The sequence below is a fragment of the Pyxicephalus adspersus genome, chromosome 6 (genome assembly GCF_032062135.1).
Source record: "Pyxicephalus adspersus chromosome 6, UCB_Pads_2.0, whole genome shotgun sequence".
Lineage (NCBI taxonomy): Eukaryota > Metazoa > Chordata > Amphibia > Anura > Pyxicephalidae > Pyxicephalus > Pyxicephalus adspersus.
The window spans coordinates 41,461,454-41,481,299 of record NC_092863.1 but is presented as its reverse complement, the minus strand read 5'-3'; the positions used below and the strand labels follow the sequence as shown (position 1 = coordinate 41,481,299).

The window sequence follows — 19,846 nt, the reverse complement described above, 5'->3', positions numbered from 1 at the left end:
GCTAAAATACAGGACTTCGCATCCAATAAATGTTGCACTAAAGCTGATTACCTGTGTACGACCTCTGCATGCATACAGACTCCTTCCAACTTCACCCTTTCTCATTTTCACCTCATTTGGAGCGTATCGTGTCCATATTTTCTGCCCCCAACCCTTCATTGTTGTCTACCGCCCCCTGGCCCAGTTTTCCAGTTTTTGGACAAATTTGCCCCGTGGCTGTCACATATTCTTACTCATGACCTACCCACTCTCATCTTCAGTGATTTTAACCTCCTGTGTGGTAACCCCGAGTGGGGCTTGGGGTAAAAATAAACAGCTGAAAGCGGTAACTTTGAGCCATACTCCGGGGAAGCTAAAAAGGTAATAAATAAAGACTTACCTGTCCCAACAGCGTTTTCCAGTGTCCTGCCCATCAGATACAATCCTCTGGCTGCATCCTCTTCCTTCGATCTGTCCCCCCGCAAGTGCGCTGACGTTCCCCGGGAGTTCCCGGTGACGTGCGTGGGGCCATTGCTAGGGGCGCGGCGGGAATTTCAAATTACTTTTCATTGCATTCCATACAAAATAACTGTATTGAATGCAATACACTGGCTTTATATGTCTTAAACCGGTACATTGTCTTTCATGAAAATATATTTTACAGTATAATATAATAATATGAGAAGAATAAAGTTTGAAACACAAAATCATGTCAAATATTAATATTACATTTATTATTTATATATATATATTTTTATTTATTTAATGTATTATTTTGACATGATTTTGTGTTTTAAACTTTATTATACTCATACTATTATATTATACTGTAAAATAAATTTTCATGAAAGACAATGTACTGCTTTTAGACATATAAATCCAGACAGAAATGAACCGCCCAGAAGGTTAGAGTTGCAGTGGATGACCCCAACCATTCTTCCTCAGCCACACTGCTTTCTATTTTGTTCTCCTTTGACACAGAACATAAATAGCCCCACACATTGCCAGACACAAATTAGATATTGTATTTTCCAAACTTTGCAACCTCTGCCACCTTGACAACTCACCATTTCCTTCTTCTAACCACAATCTCCTCATCTTCTTTCATTGGTGAAGCTGGTTGACCCACCAAACCTGCAATGGATTTATTCAGTCATTTGCTATTTGCTAGCAAATGGTTTAAATCCTGGACCAGATCCATTCCAGGTTTGCTGCATCACCTTGTATCCTCTCCAGCCATGGAGAGCTTTAATAAATCAGGTCCAGTATGTTCAGCCACTTCTAGTTAATACCTTATAATTTTATTAAAGTACATTCAGCTATTTCTAGCTCAAGTAATAATAACTTTTGATACTGCTATGCTTCCTCAATAGTAATGGTCATATTGAACTCAAGAACATTCCAACTCTCCCTTAGCACAAATTTAAATTACTTTAAATTACCCTTGAAATAGTTAGTAAATGTTGCCCAATTCACACATATAGACAAATATGACATGCACTTTTAAAATTCATTATCATGCAAATTGTTTATTAATATACCCTTGGATTCCTAGAGCACTATAGGTTTTATGAATAACAGTAGAAATGGTTTGCTTTCAGACAAACTTCTTCTAATTGTGTGCATATATTTTGGATAACGCTACTAAGATCTGTAATCAACAAGTTTTTTTTTTTTTTTGCAACATTAAAACATGGAAAATACATGAAATTAAACCCTTTGCTCTATTAACTGGCTGAATATAAGAATACATAGGATTCTCCCAGACATTCCTTTGAACATGGTGGGAATCTTCAGTTCCAGGTGTTTCAATGGCATTAACTGATTCCCACCTGGGAATGTTTGAGGGAATGTCAGATTCTCTGTTTTATAAACAAAGCCCATAATATTTATATGCAATATATAATATTTACCTGACTTAGCACCATAATAAAATATAAAAATATCAATATACTTACAGTCAGACTATACATTTCCTTCAATAGATAGTTTTGCTATGTAACAGTTCATTAGAAAACCCAATCGCTTTTTAATAGAAGTTTTTACTTCTTTATTTCTTAAACAGTATATAATAGGATTTAATAAAGGCGTTATCACAGTGTAAAAAACTGCAACTACTCGATTAAGTGTGAAAGCAAAACTTACTTTGGGCCTAACATACATAAATATAACTGTACTATAATAAATAAACACAACAATTAAATGGGCACAACAGGTAGAAAACGTTTTTCTTCTACTGTTAGTGGGTATCTTTAGGACTTTTACAAATATATAAATATAGGAAATCAAAGTCACCAAAAAAGATAATAAAATTACTAAGGAAGCACACAAAAAATCCATCATATCGATTAGGTATGTGTCCGCACAAGAGAGCTGAAGAAGGGGAGGAGAGTCACAGAAAAAATGGTTAATGATATTGCTCCCACAAAATGGAAGTTGAGAGATTAAGACAATGTGTGGGAAGGTTGTAATAAAGCCTCCAATAACAGAGCATATACTAAGACTACAGCACATTGTATAACTCATCAAGGTTGTGTAACGCAGTGGTTGACAGATAGCTAAGTATCGGTCATATGCTATGACTCCAAATAGGAAACATTCTGTAGATCCCAAGAAGAAGAAGAAAAACAACTGCATTATGCAACCAGGGAAAGAAATATATCTTCCATGAGAAGTAATGGTGGTGAGAATTTTGGGAACAGTAACAGAAACATAACAAATTTCCAGAAAAGAGAGATTACGAAGATAAAAATACATTGGTGTGTGCAGGCGTCTTTCTATCCATGTAGTAATGATGATTACAAAGTTACTCATAAGTGTTAACAGGTATATTATCAGTAAGAGCAGGAAGCAAAAAAATTGCATACTTAGAGAACCGGGAAACCCCAAGATTATGAATTCAGCTGGCGTGCTTTGATTAACATACATCTAAATTTAAAAAAATGTATTACGTTTTATCAAATTTATTTTTATATGCTTTATGGGTTGTGGTGGGCTGAATACAGATTTTTAAATTGTTATTTGAGGTGTCTTGGGCATCTGGCCAGGTAGTACAAACATAAAAGTATTTTATAATAATAATTCAAGACCCCAAACTTTATTAAACAGCAATAAAAGTTAAAAAAATATATAAATATAAAACGTTATTAGCTATCAAATCTTTGACAGGATAAAAAAAAATTGTTTGTTCTTATGAAACATTTATAACAATTTTGAATGATAAAATTACCAGGACTGAAAGGAGAAAATTTATATTACAGCTAGTGTTTAAGAAGTCTTGTAGACTCTGTAATCTTCAACTGGAAGCAGTCTTCTTCATATTTCTCATTTTTTTCCATATTTAGTCTTCTGTAGCCACCAATCTCACCCCCTATCCTTAACCCCCAACACATGTTTCCCTTTCACCTGCAGTGATTCCCAACCCAGTGCAGTAATGTATGTGTTTACTTACTTGTGGTAGTGGTGGTGTCCAAGCAGTTAGGTATAGAGCATCAAAGTGTTGTAAATATCAGGATCTGCTCCTACTGGAATCTTTAATGACAACACAGAAGTTTTTCCTATGCTGGGTACCAACTGATGATTTCTAAAGGCAATGTCTTGATCACTCTTTAATAATTAACAATAATAACATAACTGACCAGTTGGTGGGTGTAACACTCTTAACTCTTTCAAGTTGAACCCCTCAAAACTGCATCAGATGCTAGGACTGTGGTCTCCCTTTAACCCAAATTCACTTCATCTTCTTATTGTCAGACTGAATTGATCTTTCACAGAATTAAAGTATATATTTATGCATATTTATTACAAAATTTCTCCGAAAAATGTTGTAGTTCACTATGACTATTACAATAATGCAAGGTAATAAAGGAATGTTTTTTCTTTAAAACATATAATAAAATCTCTTGTCTTGAGACAGAGAATATAAAAAGTTTACCATAATGGGTTTTCTCTTCTCACTTTTTATCCTTTTATAAAACTGCATATAATTCCCCGTGGCTTTCAAAGGCAAAGAATTGATTTTATAAAATAGATCCTCCTGGAATATATAATATAATTTCATCAAAATAATTGCTAAATATTCTATAAATAATCTGTTTACCTCATCTCCTATGAGCCAATATTATTGCAAGCAAAATGTTTAAACCTGTAAAACAAGTCCACCAAAAACTTGAAAAAAACAGAACATTGTGTTCTAGGTAATATTTTGGGTGTTGTCATTGTATCATTTAAATGAAAACAATATAATTATATTTCAAAATAGCTGTCAATTCTCTCATTTTGCTAAATATTAACCAACTGTAGCAGGGGTAGGAGAACTTAGAGAGATAGGGATCCCTTCTCACTTCCCTGTGATGCTTGAAGATCTACCATGATATGTGATTTCAGATATACTTCGGAGCATAGTTTGCAATTTGCTACGGTCATGTGTAGGTTTTAAATTAGGATCACACAATTTGAGTTGACATGCATTTTTCATGCATTGATGTGCATTTTTTCAGAGGAGAAAACCAATGTAGACTTTTATCCTTTTTGTAATAAAAGAATTACAATTTTGTGTTACACTTTTTTATTTTTTTGGAATCTAAAAAGTCTAAAAAGTCAAATTTTTTTGGCTCTCATTGTTCACTTTTATTATTTTTTTTTGAGACCTACACAGTCACAGTTTTTGCCTCTACCTGTACCACCCCATACTCTGTTGTACTATAGCTCACATTGGGGGAGTACACATGCAAGAAAAGGCCACAACACAAATCAAGAGCTTAAATGAATTATTGGAGGAGATGGGCAAAGCAGAGCTACTATCTACCTGTCTGGTGGTTGCCAACCCTGAATTACAGGATAAACCACCTAGGGTAATTTTTATTTTACTGTTAAAGTTATGTATGACAGATTATGGTCAAGAATGACTACTAAGGTGTTGGGAAGGTGACGTTTATCAACTATTATGGGGACTGGGGTGGTCGTACGCTCCAGGGGAAACTGATAAGGAATAAAGTCAGCCTTTAGGAGGCTGATAAGAATATTCCTCTGTTGGGTCTGGAGTTTGGGCTGCAGAAGAGATTGCCGTGTCCACAGCCTGGCCACCAAATCTATTACTTCACCTGTCAGAATACCTGGATCATCATAAGTGGCCTAGGAAAACCCATAGGAAGTGTCTGTGTCTGTGCTAGGAGTTTGGGGAATTCTGTAACCTTTATTTTGCTGCTCTCTGCAAAGATTGCTACAAAGTTTTCTTGAAACAAATGAGTTTTAATATGAGCCACTGCCAAAATAGAGAATCAAACAGAGACGTTTTGGATTGCTGCTGTTTGTTCAAAATATGATGATGCACAGCATTATTATGCTAATGTGCTAAAGTTAGATACAAGTTAACTCCTGTCTGGCTTCTAAATGTTAGGAGAGGATTATCTGTCCTGCGATCCCATGCAGTAAGCCAAAGTGGTTCAGTGCACCCTGTTTATTCCCGCCGAAGGCATCCCTTACAGCAACAAAGGAGATTAGGAAATTAGTTAGGGCCCCTAACCCCTACAGCATCCCCATTTAGCTTTAGATCTTTAGCTGTTAATTAGGGCCCCCTGCCCCTACAGCATCCCCATTTAGCGTTAGATCTTTAGCTGTGAATGTTCTTAGTATCTACTTCGCTGAGACTGTATGCAGCTGGAGGGCAATTTAGACTAAGTGCTGTAGCCAATGAGTGCTTTAGTTCCTGATTCATATGATCCTGCCCTGCCATTGGCTATTGGCCATTTATAGGTTCTTAGCTCCCAGGCACCAGTTGCCCATTGTAGCATTTAGCCTGGCTGATCTGCCAGTGGTGTGACCATTTGTTGGAATTGCTGTTGCTGGCTTGTTTCTTGACCCTGTGATTGTTCGCTGTCTGGACCAGACCTTTGCCTGTGACACAATTTTGCTTGTATTATCCTTGAATACCTTGCTTGGTGGACTGATTTCTTGTGTATTTTCCTGGCTTTTTTCATGGACTTTCCTCTTTGGACTACAGTATACTGCAATATCAGTGGATTACCTGGTTCATGACCCTGGACTGTTTGATGTCCTGTTGTGTCCCCAGTCCTTCTCTTTTTGGTTGCTGATGCTCCCCCAGTCCTTCTCCAGACACCAACCTTTGCACATAAAAGTCCTAGGGGCAACCGTGTGCTGGGACAGCTAACCTTCCGAGGCTAAGCGGGGACATGCTTTAGATGAGGAGTGTGGTGTTAGATTGAGGGACTGGTGTCTGCTGGGCACTGGGGATAAAAGTATTTGTCTTCTCCTTATTCTTTACCTATGAGTTAGGGAAAAGTGATATGCTTTTCCAACATATTAAGGCAGGTTCCCTGATTCCCCAGCAATTTTGGTGACAATACTATGTTCATAGGCTATGCAATTAGCTGGAAAGTTCGGCAGCTGGCTTAAATATAGACATGCAAGTATCAGGTAAGGTCTAACTTTATAAAAAAACTGAGCAGGAATCACACGGAAGTGTACTTATACAGGACAAAGACTACAGCCCATTATCATACTATGATAGAAGTGGCAAAGATTTAAATGTGGAAACACAAGATGATTTTTTTTTTGTTAAATTTAGTTTAGACTTAACTATTTGAGTCTTCTTAATGAGGTGTTTGTATATAATAAATTATAATTGAGACTGAAATGGATACATTTCAAATGTATAGACTTGCTTGATTGCTCTATGTGTTTTGCAGCCAGGGGCCACTTCATAGGGAAAAAAAAGCTATTCGCTTTTAAAAGGGATTGTAAAAAAAACCTTACAAATAAGCAATAGGGATGAGCGAGCATGTTTTTAAAACTCGATCTTGCAGTGAATTTGGCCGTTCGCGCTTACCAAAATTGTAAGCGAGAATGGCTGGTGTAAATTCGCCAAACGAGATAGAATTTCCATTATTTTCAATAATCATTAATCAGCTCAGTGTGCGATCCCTGGCACTCGAGGTTAAATGGGGACAAGTCTCCCCATTCAAAACCTCTAGTGCTTTCTGATGAGGAAAGTAAAATCCTGATGACGCTCAAGCGGTGCGCCGAAATTGCGCGGACCCATCAGAAATGCGAGGAAATTTTCACGAGAATGCATGAAGCATTCTCACTCATCCCTAATAAGCTATTACTCCTAAGTTCCAGTTCCCAGTGCAGCAGAACAAAACTGCAGATTGGCTCCCTAACATTCCAGTGATTTTCTCTATTTAAAGATATAAACAGAGCCCTGACTAAAAGTAAAAACCATGGCACTAAAATGACTGCTGGTGACTTTTATAGGGTCTGGGCTGGGGCATATATCATGTAATCCACGTGTACAACAGCATGCTTGTCAGGCAGTCAGAGTGAACTGTGGTTGCCAGAACTTCCTATTTCTCCCCTGGCTGGTCCTTGATGCATAAGGAGCAAAACTGAACTGCATAAGCAATGTTCAGACTATACATTTGATTTGATGGGAGGCCTGAATGTCAACAGCAACAGTACCTCAAACCAACTCAAGCAAAAACAAAATAAAAATACCCTCTATGAAAAAATACAAAACAAATAAAAAATAATAAAAAAAATTAAAACAGCAGCTCTCTTCTCATCCCTAATACTAAGTCAATTCAATCAAATTACTCAAAAGAAGTAACAGAAAAAAGAAGACCACTATTTAATCATTTACTAAATACATTTGTTAACAGGGAGATGAATAACAAGCTAATTTATGACTATTTTAGGATTTGTTGCATTTTCTTTACCACAGGCTTTAGTGGTCAGGACAATGGGCCTGATTTATTAAAGCTCTTTAGCAAGGATACAGCAAACCTGGAATGGATTTATTCAGTCATTTGCTATTTGCTAGCAAATGTTTTGAATCCTGGACCAGATCCATTGCAGGTTTGCTGGATCACCCATCTTCACCGATGATGTATCCTCTCCAGCCTTGAAGAGCTTTAATAAATCAAGCCCAATGATTCTAGACCATGAGGCAGCGATTACTAAACTATCCATTATATCCATTATTTTAACCAAATGTTAGGTTAAAAGTGTTTTAAATGATAATATGTGGGAGTTACATGATTTGTTTTTTAATTCTTTGTAAGTATAATAAAAAATGACTACTAAAAGTGTAAACACTTTAGTTTGATTTTATAGTTTTTACTTTTATACAATTTTACTTTGTTATATATTTAGACAGCACATTGAACTCTGGGTTTCTTTTTAGCTAAGACTATCCTAGATCAGTGGCTAAAGGGCACATTTTTAAATGTTGCTGAATGAGTAAGAACAGTGATTTATCTCTACTCATTCATACATTCCCAAAAAGGGCTATACAAAGTTTCAATCTGGGACAAAGTACCGGTATGCTACTATAATTGTGTTGTCTCTTTAGAAAACCCATTATGCATGTACTAAAAGAATATCTGGGAAACCTTTTTTTTAAATACATATAGTACATAGCAAAAATAAACAAACAAATAAATAAATATATAAACACAATTAAACACAATTGAACGCTCACCATCATGATATACTATTAAAGATTCAACCTTAGGAAAGTTGTGCAGCTTTTTGAAGAATAAAAAAAAACAATCAAGCATTAGAAAAAGCATAGAAAAAATGTTTGCTACTCTTATACTATTATCTTTTTTTTTTGTAATTTTTTTTAGGAGATCCACATGTTAAAGGCATACTAAGACAAATATAGGTTGTATGTTTTATGTTTATGTTGTTTTTTAAGCATTGTAGCTTTAATATTTTTTATCAAAATATAAATAAATATGAACAAATGAATGTACTTTCATTTTGATCTTCAAAATATTATCTACATAATTATAAACAATCCTCAGTTTGATTTATTATTTCTATTTTCAAAAATCATGGGCACTAATGGAACAATTGCGTTGTTTGTTACGATTTACTCAAGGGCTTCAACAAAAATTTAGGGAATTGAGATTATTTAAATACTCTCACATGTATGATTCCCTCGACTTCAAAAAACGTGTAAATAGAGGGCAAGACATAACACAGAGTCCTCTTGAATGAGACTTCACTTCATTATCTGCGGTAAGAGAATAATTTATTTTATACATCTAAAGATCCACTCCTAAGATGTAATGTAATATTGTTATCAAGCATACAAAATTTTTATATTTGTATAAATCTAACATTTTTTAACTGTATTTGTTGTCTGCTTTTTCATAAAAGGTGAGTCTATCTATTTTAATTGTATATTTTGGGTTTTTATATACCGGTTTATATTAATAGTTTCATTTGTTAACTTTTTAGTCTGATTAGACCTTCTTTTTAATCCTGGTATTCAAGGGCAATTGACTGTTCTTTTGAACTGGATTAAGCAGTGGATTTGTGGTAGGTTCAAAGGGGAGTAATGAATATCATTTTTATATGATCCTGAAAAGTATGTTATGTCTTTAGGCACCTTTAGTTTCTCTGATGATATCAAAGGTATAAAGCCAACATATGTTTGCTTCAGTGTAACAATTTAACAAATTTTTGCTAACCATTCTTTCCATAGCAAAAAGCTATTACGATATGAAATCTAGTAAAATGTTGCTTTTCACCCTTTATTGGAAAAAATGTTAGCTTTTTATGTTCTGATAAATATTCAGATAAATATAATCTTGGCATTAGATGGCATTAGTTTGCAGACATGTTTATGTATTTTAAATGTTGCTTATGTTATTCTTACAGGCTTATACAATCAATAGCATAGAATGTACAATGAAACCACTGTGTCTGAATTTATTCTCCTTGGACTTTCCATTCCTCCAGAACTGGAGGTAGTTTTTTTTTCTGTCTTTTTTCTTATGTACATAATATGCATGACTGGAAATCTTATAATAATTATTATAACAAACATTGATCCAGCACTGAACACACCAATGTATTTCTTTCTTAGTAATCTTTCCTTTTTAGATGCAGTATGCACAACATCCACTATCCCAAACATGTTGGCCCATTTCTTTTCTAAACACAAGGTTATATCATTCCAAGGATGTGTTGTACAAATGTTTGTATTTACTGCTGCAATGGACACAGAGTTTCTCTTATTGACCATTATGTCAATAGACCGTTACCTTGCAATCTGTAATCCTTTGAGATACAAGACTATTATGAGCAAAAAAGCTTGCTTTTTTATGTCCGCTGTGGTGTGGACATTTGGATTTTGCAGCTCAACGTATCACACATCAAGTACATTTCGTCTATCTTTTTGTGCATCTAACAAAATTAATCACTTTTTTTGTGAAATTCCACAACTGCTTGCATTATCTTGCTCTGACACAAGTATTAATGAGCTAGTTCTCATTGTTACCGATGTTATTTTAGGAGTATTTTGTTTTATCTTTATATTTGGGTCCTATTTATTCATTATTTTGGCAGTGTTAAAAATACGCACAGCTGCAGGAAAAATGAAAGCTTTCTCAACTTGTGCCGCCCATATAACTGTTGTGGTGTTATTTTATGGCACATTAATATTTGCCTACTTTAAACCCTCTACTGGAAATTCATCCAACATGGACAAAGCAATTGCTGTTCTTTACTCCATAGTTATTCCAATGCTTAACCCCATATTATACAGTCTAAGAAACAAAGAAGTTAAGGAATCTGTTCAGAAAATAATATTTAGGAAAATACATGCAAATTAGTTATTGAATACAATAATGCATGCATTTTCTATATTTATGTCATGTGAAAGACACTTGCTGTATGTTTTATTTTTTTTTTAATTAAAACCAATTAAAACATGTATGGTAATAAAGCTATTTTTTTTGCACGTGTTTGTATGTGTTTTTTATTTTTTGGGCATGACCTGATATAACGTGGAAATAATCACATTAATTCAGTAGTTAGGCTAACAACAAAAGAAGGAAAAAAAAACACAACAGTGGACCTGTCGATCAAATGCTAAAACAAATTACAACATGTTATTTTCCTTGCATGTGGCGTATATTCTGAAATTGTATTGTAAGGAGCTGTTTGAACATCTGTGAGGTTATAACAAGTGACTCAAAGCTGAAGAAGAAACTAAGTACACCTCATGATTCAATAGCCTTTTAAACCACTTTTAGCAGCAATACCTTAACATATTTCTGTATGATTTTATCAGTCTCTCACATTGGGCCTGATTTATGCTCTCCAAGACTGGAGAGGATACACTTTCATTGGTAAAGCTGGGTGATCCAGCAAACCTGGAATAGATTTCTTAAAAGTAATTTGCTATTTGTTAAATCAGGCCCATTGCTGTATAGGAATTTTGGCCCACCCGCCTTTAAAACATTGCTTCAGTTCTCTGAAATTTCTGGACATTTGTTTATGCACAGCTGTCTTAAAGTCTTGCCACAGTTTACTCCACAGTTTATTGGTTTGGGGACTGAACTTTGACTGGGCTATTACAACACCTTGGTTATTTTCTTTTTCAGACATTCAGTTGAAGATTTGCAGGTGTTTGGGATCATTGTCCTGTTATATGAACCAATTTCAGGCATATGTTAGGTGTCACACAGATAGGCACACATTTAACTCGAGAATATTATAGTATGCAAACAAATCAGGGTCCACTCAGTGGCTGTAGGATACCCAGGTCCTGTGACTGCAAAACAAGCCCAAATCATTATTCCTTCCTCCACTGTGCTTGACAGTTAGTAAGAAGTGTTTATCCTGATATACTGTGTTTGGTTTTTGCAAAACGTGGTGCTGTGCATTATGGCCAGATATCCCTATTTTGGTCCTGTCTGTCTAAAGCAGTGGTCGACAACATTTTTGGACTAGCGGACCACTAAATTTTCCAGCTCTGGACCGCGCATGGGCGGGGAGCCATGTGTCACTCAAAGGGGAAGAAACTTCCCATTTAGAGACGTTATGAAGCCAGAACCCACCCACTTTCTAAACGGAAGTCTGAGTCTGCGATGTGGGAGTGGGCGGTTTGTGTCCAGAGACACAACCTCCCTACTTCCCTGAGCCTGGAATTCATACAGGGGACATGGTCTATGGCTCTGGCCGGTGCGTTCCTCCAGCGGGGTCCTTCTCCTGACCCTGTTTAGGAGTACACCGGCCAGTGCCGCAGACCCCAAAATTTTCTCTGCCGGTCTAAAGGACATTGTTCCAGAAGTAATGTGGTACATTCAGATGTACTTTAAGCTGTGTTGCTATGGTCTTTTTAGAGAGAAGAGGTTGTTTCCTCATTACCCTTCCAAGCAACTCATACTTGTTCAGCCTATTTCTTATTGCACTGCCCTGCATTAACATTTAACATAATAACTGAGGCCTTTTGAGTCTGAGATGTTTTTTTTTGCATTGCACAGTCAATTCCTGGGTCGTGGGAAAATTGGTAACTATCCTAAATGTTTGAAGTATGGACTTGTTTGGCCTTTCCCATTTTGATAGAAAGCAACAATTGGTTCTCTAAGTTAATTTGGCTTGCTCCTATTTTCTGCTCCTTTAACCTCCCTAGCGGTCTAATTCCGTCCAAATTTCCATGCAAAAAAGCAGTAATGTTTTGCATGGAAATTTATTTTCCATTGAAGGGTGTAAATCTTAGGCATAACTCACTGATATTTAATAAATTTAATAATAAACTTTAAATAACAAAACCCAAAAATCTGTTGAAAAAATAAAAAATATTTAAACATGTAATGTACCTGTAAAGTAGCATATATATTATATAAATAACTAAATTATGTATATATTTTTCGAATATTTCTTTGTATTACAAAAATATTTGAATTTTCCACCGATCCTCCCGCCCGCACCGACGCATGTACTGCCGTCACCGGGAAACCCCATAGATCTCATCTCTGCACTTCGCACCTGGAGATGGGAGAAGCAGGACCTGCGGAGACCAGCAGGATGACGGGGGACAGTGACAGAGCAAGATAAATGTTTTTTTTTTTTAGTTAAAAGTGACCCTGCGTTGCATTTAAAATCCCCCCCAAGTCACACTCGGGAATACCACTAGGGGGGTTAAAAGAGCTCTTAAAACCCATCTTTTCAAACTTGCTTGCCCGTCTTGCCGCCTATACATCTGTTTCGTAAACTCTTACTACTCACCATTCCATTTCCCCCCCCCCTATTGTATGCTGCTTCCCTACCTCTTATAATGCAAGCTCTTCTGGACAGGGTCCTCTCCTCCTTCTGTGTCACTGTCTGTGTCTGTCTGTCATTTGCAACTCCTATTTAATGTACAGTGCTGCATAATATGTTGGTGCTATATAAATACTTTTCTTAAACTAATATTATTATTATTATTATTATTATTATTATTATTATTATTAATAATAATAATAATAATAATAATATTAATAGTAATAATAATGTATTCTAATGTCCTCCTTGGAATTGTGTTAACACACACCTAAATACTCCAGACCAGCAAAAACTGCATAAACTTCTGCTTTTATTGGGGTTATCACATTTGCCAATGATCAGGTACTCTTACTCTCTCTTACCCTCTGGGTAAGGTAAGGGTGTACCTCATTATTCACATACTAATGTGAAATAGCTAAATTTTCATGTAAAAAAAATCACAGTTTACACTCAAGTACATACAGTACTTCATCGTATAGACACAGATAAAACTTATAAAACACTTTTAAATCTTACGGTAATCAAATAATTAGAGAATTCCTCAGATGTGCTCTAAAATGGGGGATAATATATAATAATCCTTACTGTTACAGATTATAAAGTATTAAAATAACTACAATGGTATCATTATTTTGTAGAATTTAATTTTTTGAATCTGTCTGTGGCCATCCATCAATATTTATTTTTATACTATTAATTTCAAGGACAAAACAAGGGGAAATCAGTTGTGTAGTAATGTCAAAAACAAAAATGCTATTTATTAATGTTATCGGTAAATTTATATTTTTTAAGTATCTAGATTTACAGTATAAACATTACAAGACTCATATTTTGATTTAGATAATGGTAACAATTATCCTTGGGGGTCATGAAGGATTTTGATGCCCAGTCACCTTCCTCTAGACTAATGCTAGAGGTTTGATAAAATTTAAAATGTTAAAATATAAGAATACCTGTTTTAAGGAACTTTAAGGAAAGTTTAAGGAAAGGAACTTTAAGGAAAGTTTAAACAGGAAGATCCCAGCAACAAGAAAAGAAGCTGGAAAATGTTGCCATAAGCGCAGGAGACACTAGAGTTACAGAAAACACTGCAGTCACAGGAGGTAAAGGATCACAAAAACTGTGTTCTGTTGTAATCTTGTATATTGTTTGTATAAAGTTTGTATTGGGTTTAGATTTTTTTTTTAAAGCAGAACCTACAATACTTACCTGTTGCTGAGTACCCTGGCAACCAAAGCTGAAGCTGCACATGTGCAGTTCAGCTTTTTTAATAGAAATGCAAGCCAGAACATTCAAGCAAGTAGAAGGGAATATTACAGAAGGGACATCATCTGTCTTTTCTGCAATAAGTATCTTCCTAATCATGTTTTTAAAGTAGAACTTTAGTTTTGCTTTAAATTGTATCCCTCTCTTTTAAATAAAATCATAGGAGAAAATAACATTGTTTTATTGAGACGTATGTTATAAATACTATATGAATAATGGAATTAGGAGTAATAAGGCCCAGTGGAACAATTAAGGATTACTTGTATGCAAGTAGAGTTAAGTGGGCTGGATCCTTCTATAAATCCCTGCACAAAAATGTTTTTCTGCCCACTTGAATGAATTTATAAAAGACTATAATTCAATATTTTGAAATATATATTCATACATGCATTGATACCTTTTAGTGCTTCTTTAACATACAGCATATGAACAATTTTTTTTTCGCAAAGATTTAGCAATTTGACTTTTCTACTGCACCTCTTTTTATTGCACATGTAATGCTTGAAATGTCCAAACAAAGAAATGTAACTCATTTTCACTAATCTATATTTTACATTTAGCAAGAATTTTTAACTAAGTTGGTAAACTTATGATATGATATTGCAAAAGCGGAAGTGTCGCTTGCTGAAAAGCTTTACTTTATATTTAAGCATCAGGATCTAGTGTTAGAATAGCGATGGTTGAACAGAGGAACATGACCATAGTAACCCATTTTAAGCTACTGGGATTTCCTTTACATCCATATGCAATTGTTCCAGTCTTCTGTCTTGCTTTACTTTGCTATATTGTCACTATAACTGGAAATATTCTTATCATTTCAATAGTGTGGCTGAATAGGAAACTTCAAAGACCAATGTATTTTTTTCTGTGTAACTTGGCTATCATTGATATTTGTTTTATCACTACCACAGTACCAAACTGGTTAAAGGACATCCTCAGTAAAGAAAAATCTTTATCTGTATTTGCTTGCTTAGCACAGTCATATTTTTTCTTTCTCTCGGGCACAGCTGAATTTCTAATCTTGGCTGTAATGTCTGTTGACCGATACCTAGCAATCTGCTTCCCCCTGCAGTATGCTACTGTTATAAATAGAGTCTTTTGCATTAAAGTGACAATTGGAGTATGGCTTGGTTCATTTTCTTCAATATTTTTTACCTCTTACTTGATAATGACCTTAAAATTTTGTTTTTCTGAGATTAACCATTTTATATGTGATGTAGGTCCACTCTTGAAGAATGCCTGCATAAACACAGCACACATTGAAAAATGTGTGCTTGTTTCATCTTCTGTTGTGATTATTTCTTTTCTTGTGACTTTTATATCTTATATAAATATCATTATTGCAGTTGCAAAAATTAGTTCTAGGCGTAAAGAGAGAATCATTTCAACATGTTCTTCTCATGCTGTAGCAGTATCTCTTGTATATGGTAGCTGCATGTTTATGTATTCCCAACCAAAAAATCATAATTCTTTTAGATACAAATATGTGTCCATTATGAATACTGTCATAGTTCCTATGTTAAACCCTTTCATTTATACCCTAAGAAATCAAAATGTTAAAGAAATTGTCAATACCAAATACCTGAAACACTTGAAGATGCAATAATAGTAATATTAGGCCTTCAAAATCACCAGCTCTTGGAGAGCCACTTGGAGACGGGGTAGAATGGGGTATTCACATCATGGATGTACAGCTGACAAATCTGCAGACTCTCTGCAGACACTACAGATTGCTAATAAGTCAGTATAAACCTAGAGCAATGTTTTTATATCTATACCACTAAATTGTGTCAGTTCTGAAGGCAAAATGGGGTCAAATTTGGCACTAGGCAGGTATTTCTCTGTATTTTTCATTTACAGTATCAGTGTTACCACAGTAGGCATCAAGTACAATGTACTATAATGTTTATGTTCAGAAAAAGCTTTTAACAGTTAAGCAATAAAACATATGAAAAAAACACAGATGTGGTAGGTAACATATGTAACACAGAGATATGTTGTAATATTTATGTTCTATAGGGCAAAACATGTAGATATCTGCAATCATTGAAGGGTACATTGATGCTAAAGTTTGTGTCTATATTTGGGTATTTTGCTGAACAGTAAAACAAAGTCAGGTATTATAATATTAAAAACAGGTAAAAGGTTTATATTTTTACCTTCATTGCCCTAAAGACGCTGATATGTTTGTATACTATGGTGATCTGCTTTGTAATTGGACTCGTGTAACGTGGTATTAGCTATAAAATGGGCTTTATTGAATAAACTGTGGGTAAATAGAAAACAACACATTGCAATTCAGTGCAACCTTAAGTATATATAAAATTTGTTGAAAGGAATGTAAGGATGTAGCTGACTAAGAAAAACCTGGATACCACTTGCAAACCTGCAACTGTCCACTGATCAGTTGTAATTACTGTTGCCCATGATTGGGTCCACCTAGGGCCCTGGTACTGCTCTAAAAACTGTGATGGCTCCTGTTTACTCCCAGTCCTCAAAGAGGTTTGACAAGGTTGGGCTGCAATGTCCTTAATGCCTTTTTACTTTACCTTGAGTCTAATGAACATCTTCCGTCTCTTAGCTACAGGCCTGTTTCAAGAACTGGGATAAGAAGGCAATTGACTGGGGTTCCAGATCAATTAAAATGCAAGATTGTGTCATTGGATAACCCTAGCAATAAGGGCTTTGGTTGGGTCCACAGCTCCTATTGGCTGAATTGACTGCTTGTTATAACAGGGGGGCTGCAGAGTGTTTGCGGCAATGAAAGACACTACTTTCTGTAGGATCCTCAACTTTCATGGTCACTAGGAACTTCCTACTCATACCAATAATGTCAAATGATAAAAAGTGGCTATGTACTGCAACAGGGAGCTCAGAAAGGGTACTTAGGGTATTGCTCTGCTCCCTAAGCAATCAGCGGAGCTTTACTATGCTGACAGCTCTGCTCCCCTGATCCTGGAGGCAATACGAGGGCAATAGAGGTTGAATGGAGATACTATCTCCATTCATACCTCTACTGCTCTGTGATTGGCTGAGGAAAGGGAAACCCTGATGATGCTTGAGCTGTCATCAGGGTTTCCTATTTCTCAGCCAATCACAGAGCAGTAGAGGTATGAATGGAGATAGTATCTCCATTCATCCTCTATTGCCCTCCTTTTGCCTGCGGTTACAGCTAATTGAAGGCACCTGCTTTCCACGGTCCAGGAATCCCACAATGACATTATGATTCATAATGTCATTGTCGGATAACCTGTAAAAAAAAAAAAAAAAAAAACAAGTTTAAAATAAAAAACAGGAAATAAATAATTTTTTTTTTTTTTCTCCCGAATTTTTGCTGTCGAATGCAGCAAAATTCGGTTCGGGTCTACCCGAATTCGAACAGCCATATTCGGGTCGAATATAGGGACAACCCGAATTCGAACATCAACACTAGTAATTACCACCAGGGGGTCAAACTGACCAATGTGCAAAAAAACCTCAGACATCATGATGAAGATCAATCATTGTCTCTGGTTAGCAAACCTAATTTTCTTTTCTAAGTCTATCCAAAACAAGTAAAAAGTTTTTTTGGCTTGACGTCAGTTTTCTATTTTAAAGAAGTGTGAACTATGTATCATTAATATTCCTTGGTGCATTTTAATTAGATTATTTTAAACAAGCTATGTTATTTTGGGTGATAATCTCTATCAAGAGAGGATATACAATATTTTAAGATATACTGTCTATAAAAATACATTGACTGGTGATTTGTTTTCATTTCTTTTTCACATGGATATCTAGCTAAAGGAGTGCACATAGAAATAATTGATTTAATTTTTTTTTAATTTTGGGTATTCTCATTGAACTATATTCTTTTTGAGAAAATGAAACGTTACAGTTTCACAAGCAGAATTAGCTAAAATAGTATTTTTATTTGAAAGCAAATTTATTTGTATGTATACCAGTTTAAAAATACTGTGGAACTGTACAAACAATTTGAAAAACTTTGATATAAAAGGAAAAAGTCAAAAGGTAAGTTAACTAAAAATCCATAGGTATTTTTATTAAAATATTGTTCAGTACAATTTTAATTAGCCATATAGTTTGAAAGTAATTCTTAAAACTGAAATTATCTGATTAAAGTAACAGGCTGTACACTGGACATTGTACATATCAATCTCAATATGATTAGAGTTTGGGTCCTTATAATTATTTCATAAATTATTTGTTGAAGCAATCTTAACCAGCATGAGCTTTCCCCTTCAGTACATAAGAGTTATCTGCCATAGTATAGTGCCATCCTTCCATGAGCTGATCAGTCTTCCCCAGCAGTGCCTCAGTCCCTTTGACTTTCCAGCCTTTACAATGCTTTTTTTTCCTCTCACAACCAAGCTGCTCATTTAGGATTTCTGGCTCATCTGTGCCACTGCCCATCATCTCAGCTCTCCAAGGCCTTTTCTCTAGCTATGTAATACCCCAAGTTGTATGACCTTCTCTATGCCCAGGCTTTCTTTCCATGCTGCACTTGCCGATCCCTATCAACAGTCAGGGCTTTGTTCCAGCTGTGGTTGAGCCATTTCAGGTTTTCTATTTCTCCCCCATATATGTAATACACACAAGGGCTGAGGGTGCAACAGTGACTAGTGACTGTGTGGCATCTCCAGTGCATCAATATTGCATTGCATCCATAGGATCAATATTGCCCCCAATGAAACAAAAAGTCCAAAATAATAAAAAAAATATGGTTATAATGCTGAAAATAAAGATCCCTATACTTGTGTAAAGCTTTGCTAAATTTGCATTAACACTACATTTGTTAATCTTTCCTGTCATAAATGCTAGGTACTTGGTTGTCAAACTGAGTCAGTGATTTTATTTCTTTCTGAAGAAAGAAACAAAATCATTAAAGGAAGTATTCAAATATTTTTAATTTCTAGCAGTTAAGTCACAAACTCACAAGAACCAGGTAACTAGTATGTTTACAGTACATGTGAGCCCTAAAAGAATGTCATCTAAATAATTTGCATGACTAATTGCAAATGATGCAATATAGAGCTGCTGACCTCCTAAAGTTTCTTTGTGTTCACTTCCACTCTACAAATAATCCAGAAATGACTGCATGGCAGTTATTGGTTGGTGTACTTCATAGAAGGATTACTAGAAATTATTTATTTAAATTTGCAGTTAAAAAAATGAATAAAAATAGCTTTTAAAATTATATTAATGTAAAACAGACATAGGGCACGATTTTTGAAAGCTCTGCAAAGCTGGAAATAATACACTTTCATCACTGGTGATCCAGTAAACCTGGAATAGATCTAGTCCAGGTTTCAAAACATTTGCTAGCAAACTGCAAGTTACTTTGAACCAAACTATTCTAGGTTTGCTGGATAACCCAATCCAGCACAATTGCAGGAGCATTTCCTAAAACACCAATAGGGCTCCTGCCCTATATGGTTAAAGAAGAAATTAATTTACAGTATATTATTATTATTATTATTATTATTATTAATATACAGTATTATACATAAGTATAAAG

At 35.2% G+C, this 19,846-nt stretch overlaps 2 protein-coding genes across 2 annotated transcripts; one reads left to right on the top strand and one right to left on the bottom strand.

The window, feature by feature from the left end:
* Window positions 1-1,944: 1,944 nt before the first annotated feature.
* Window positions 1,945-2,907, bottom strand: LOC140332721 (olfactory receptor 6B1-like). The gene has a single exon (XM_072413915.1). It carries the CDS (start codon window positions 2,905-2,907, stop codon window positions 1,945-1,947), a length of 963 nt encoding a protein of 320 aa, XP_072270016.1.
* A 6,785-nt stretch (window positions 2,908-9,692) lies between these two features.
* On the top strand, window positions 9,693-10,625 carry LOC140332720 (olfactory receptor 5V1-like). Its single transcript, XM_072413914.1, has one exon. The coding sequence runs from the start codon at window positions 9,693-9,695 to the stop codon at window positions 10,623-10,625; it is 933 nt and encodes a 310-aa protein (XP_072270015.1).
* The last annotated feature ends 9,221 nt before the right edge of the window (window positions 10,626-19,846 follow it).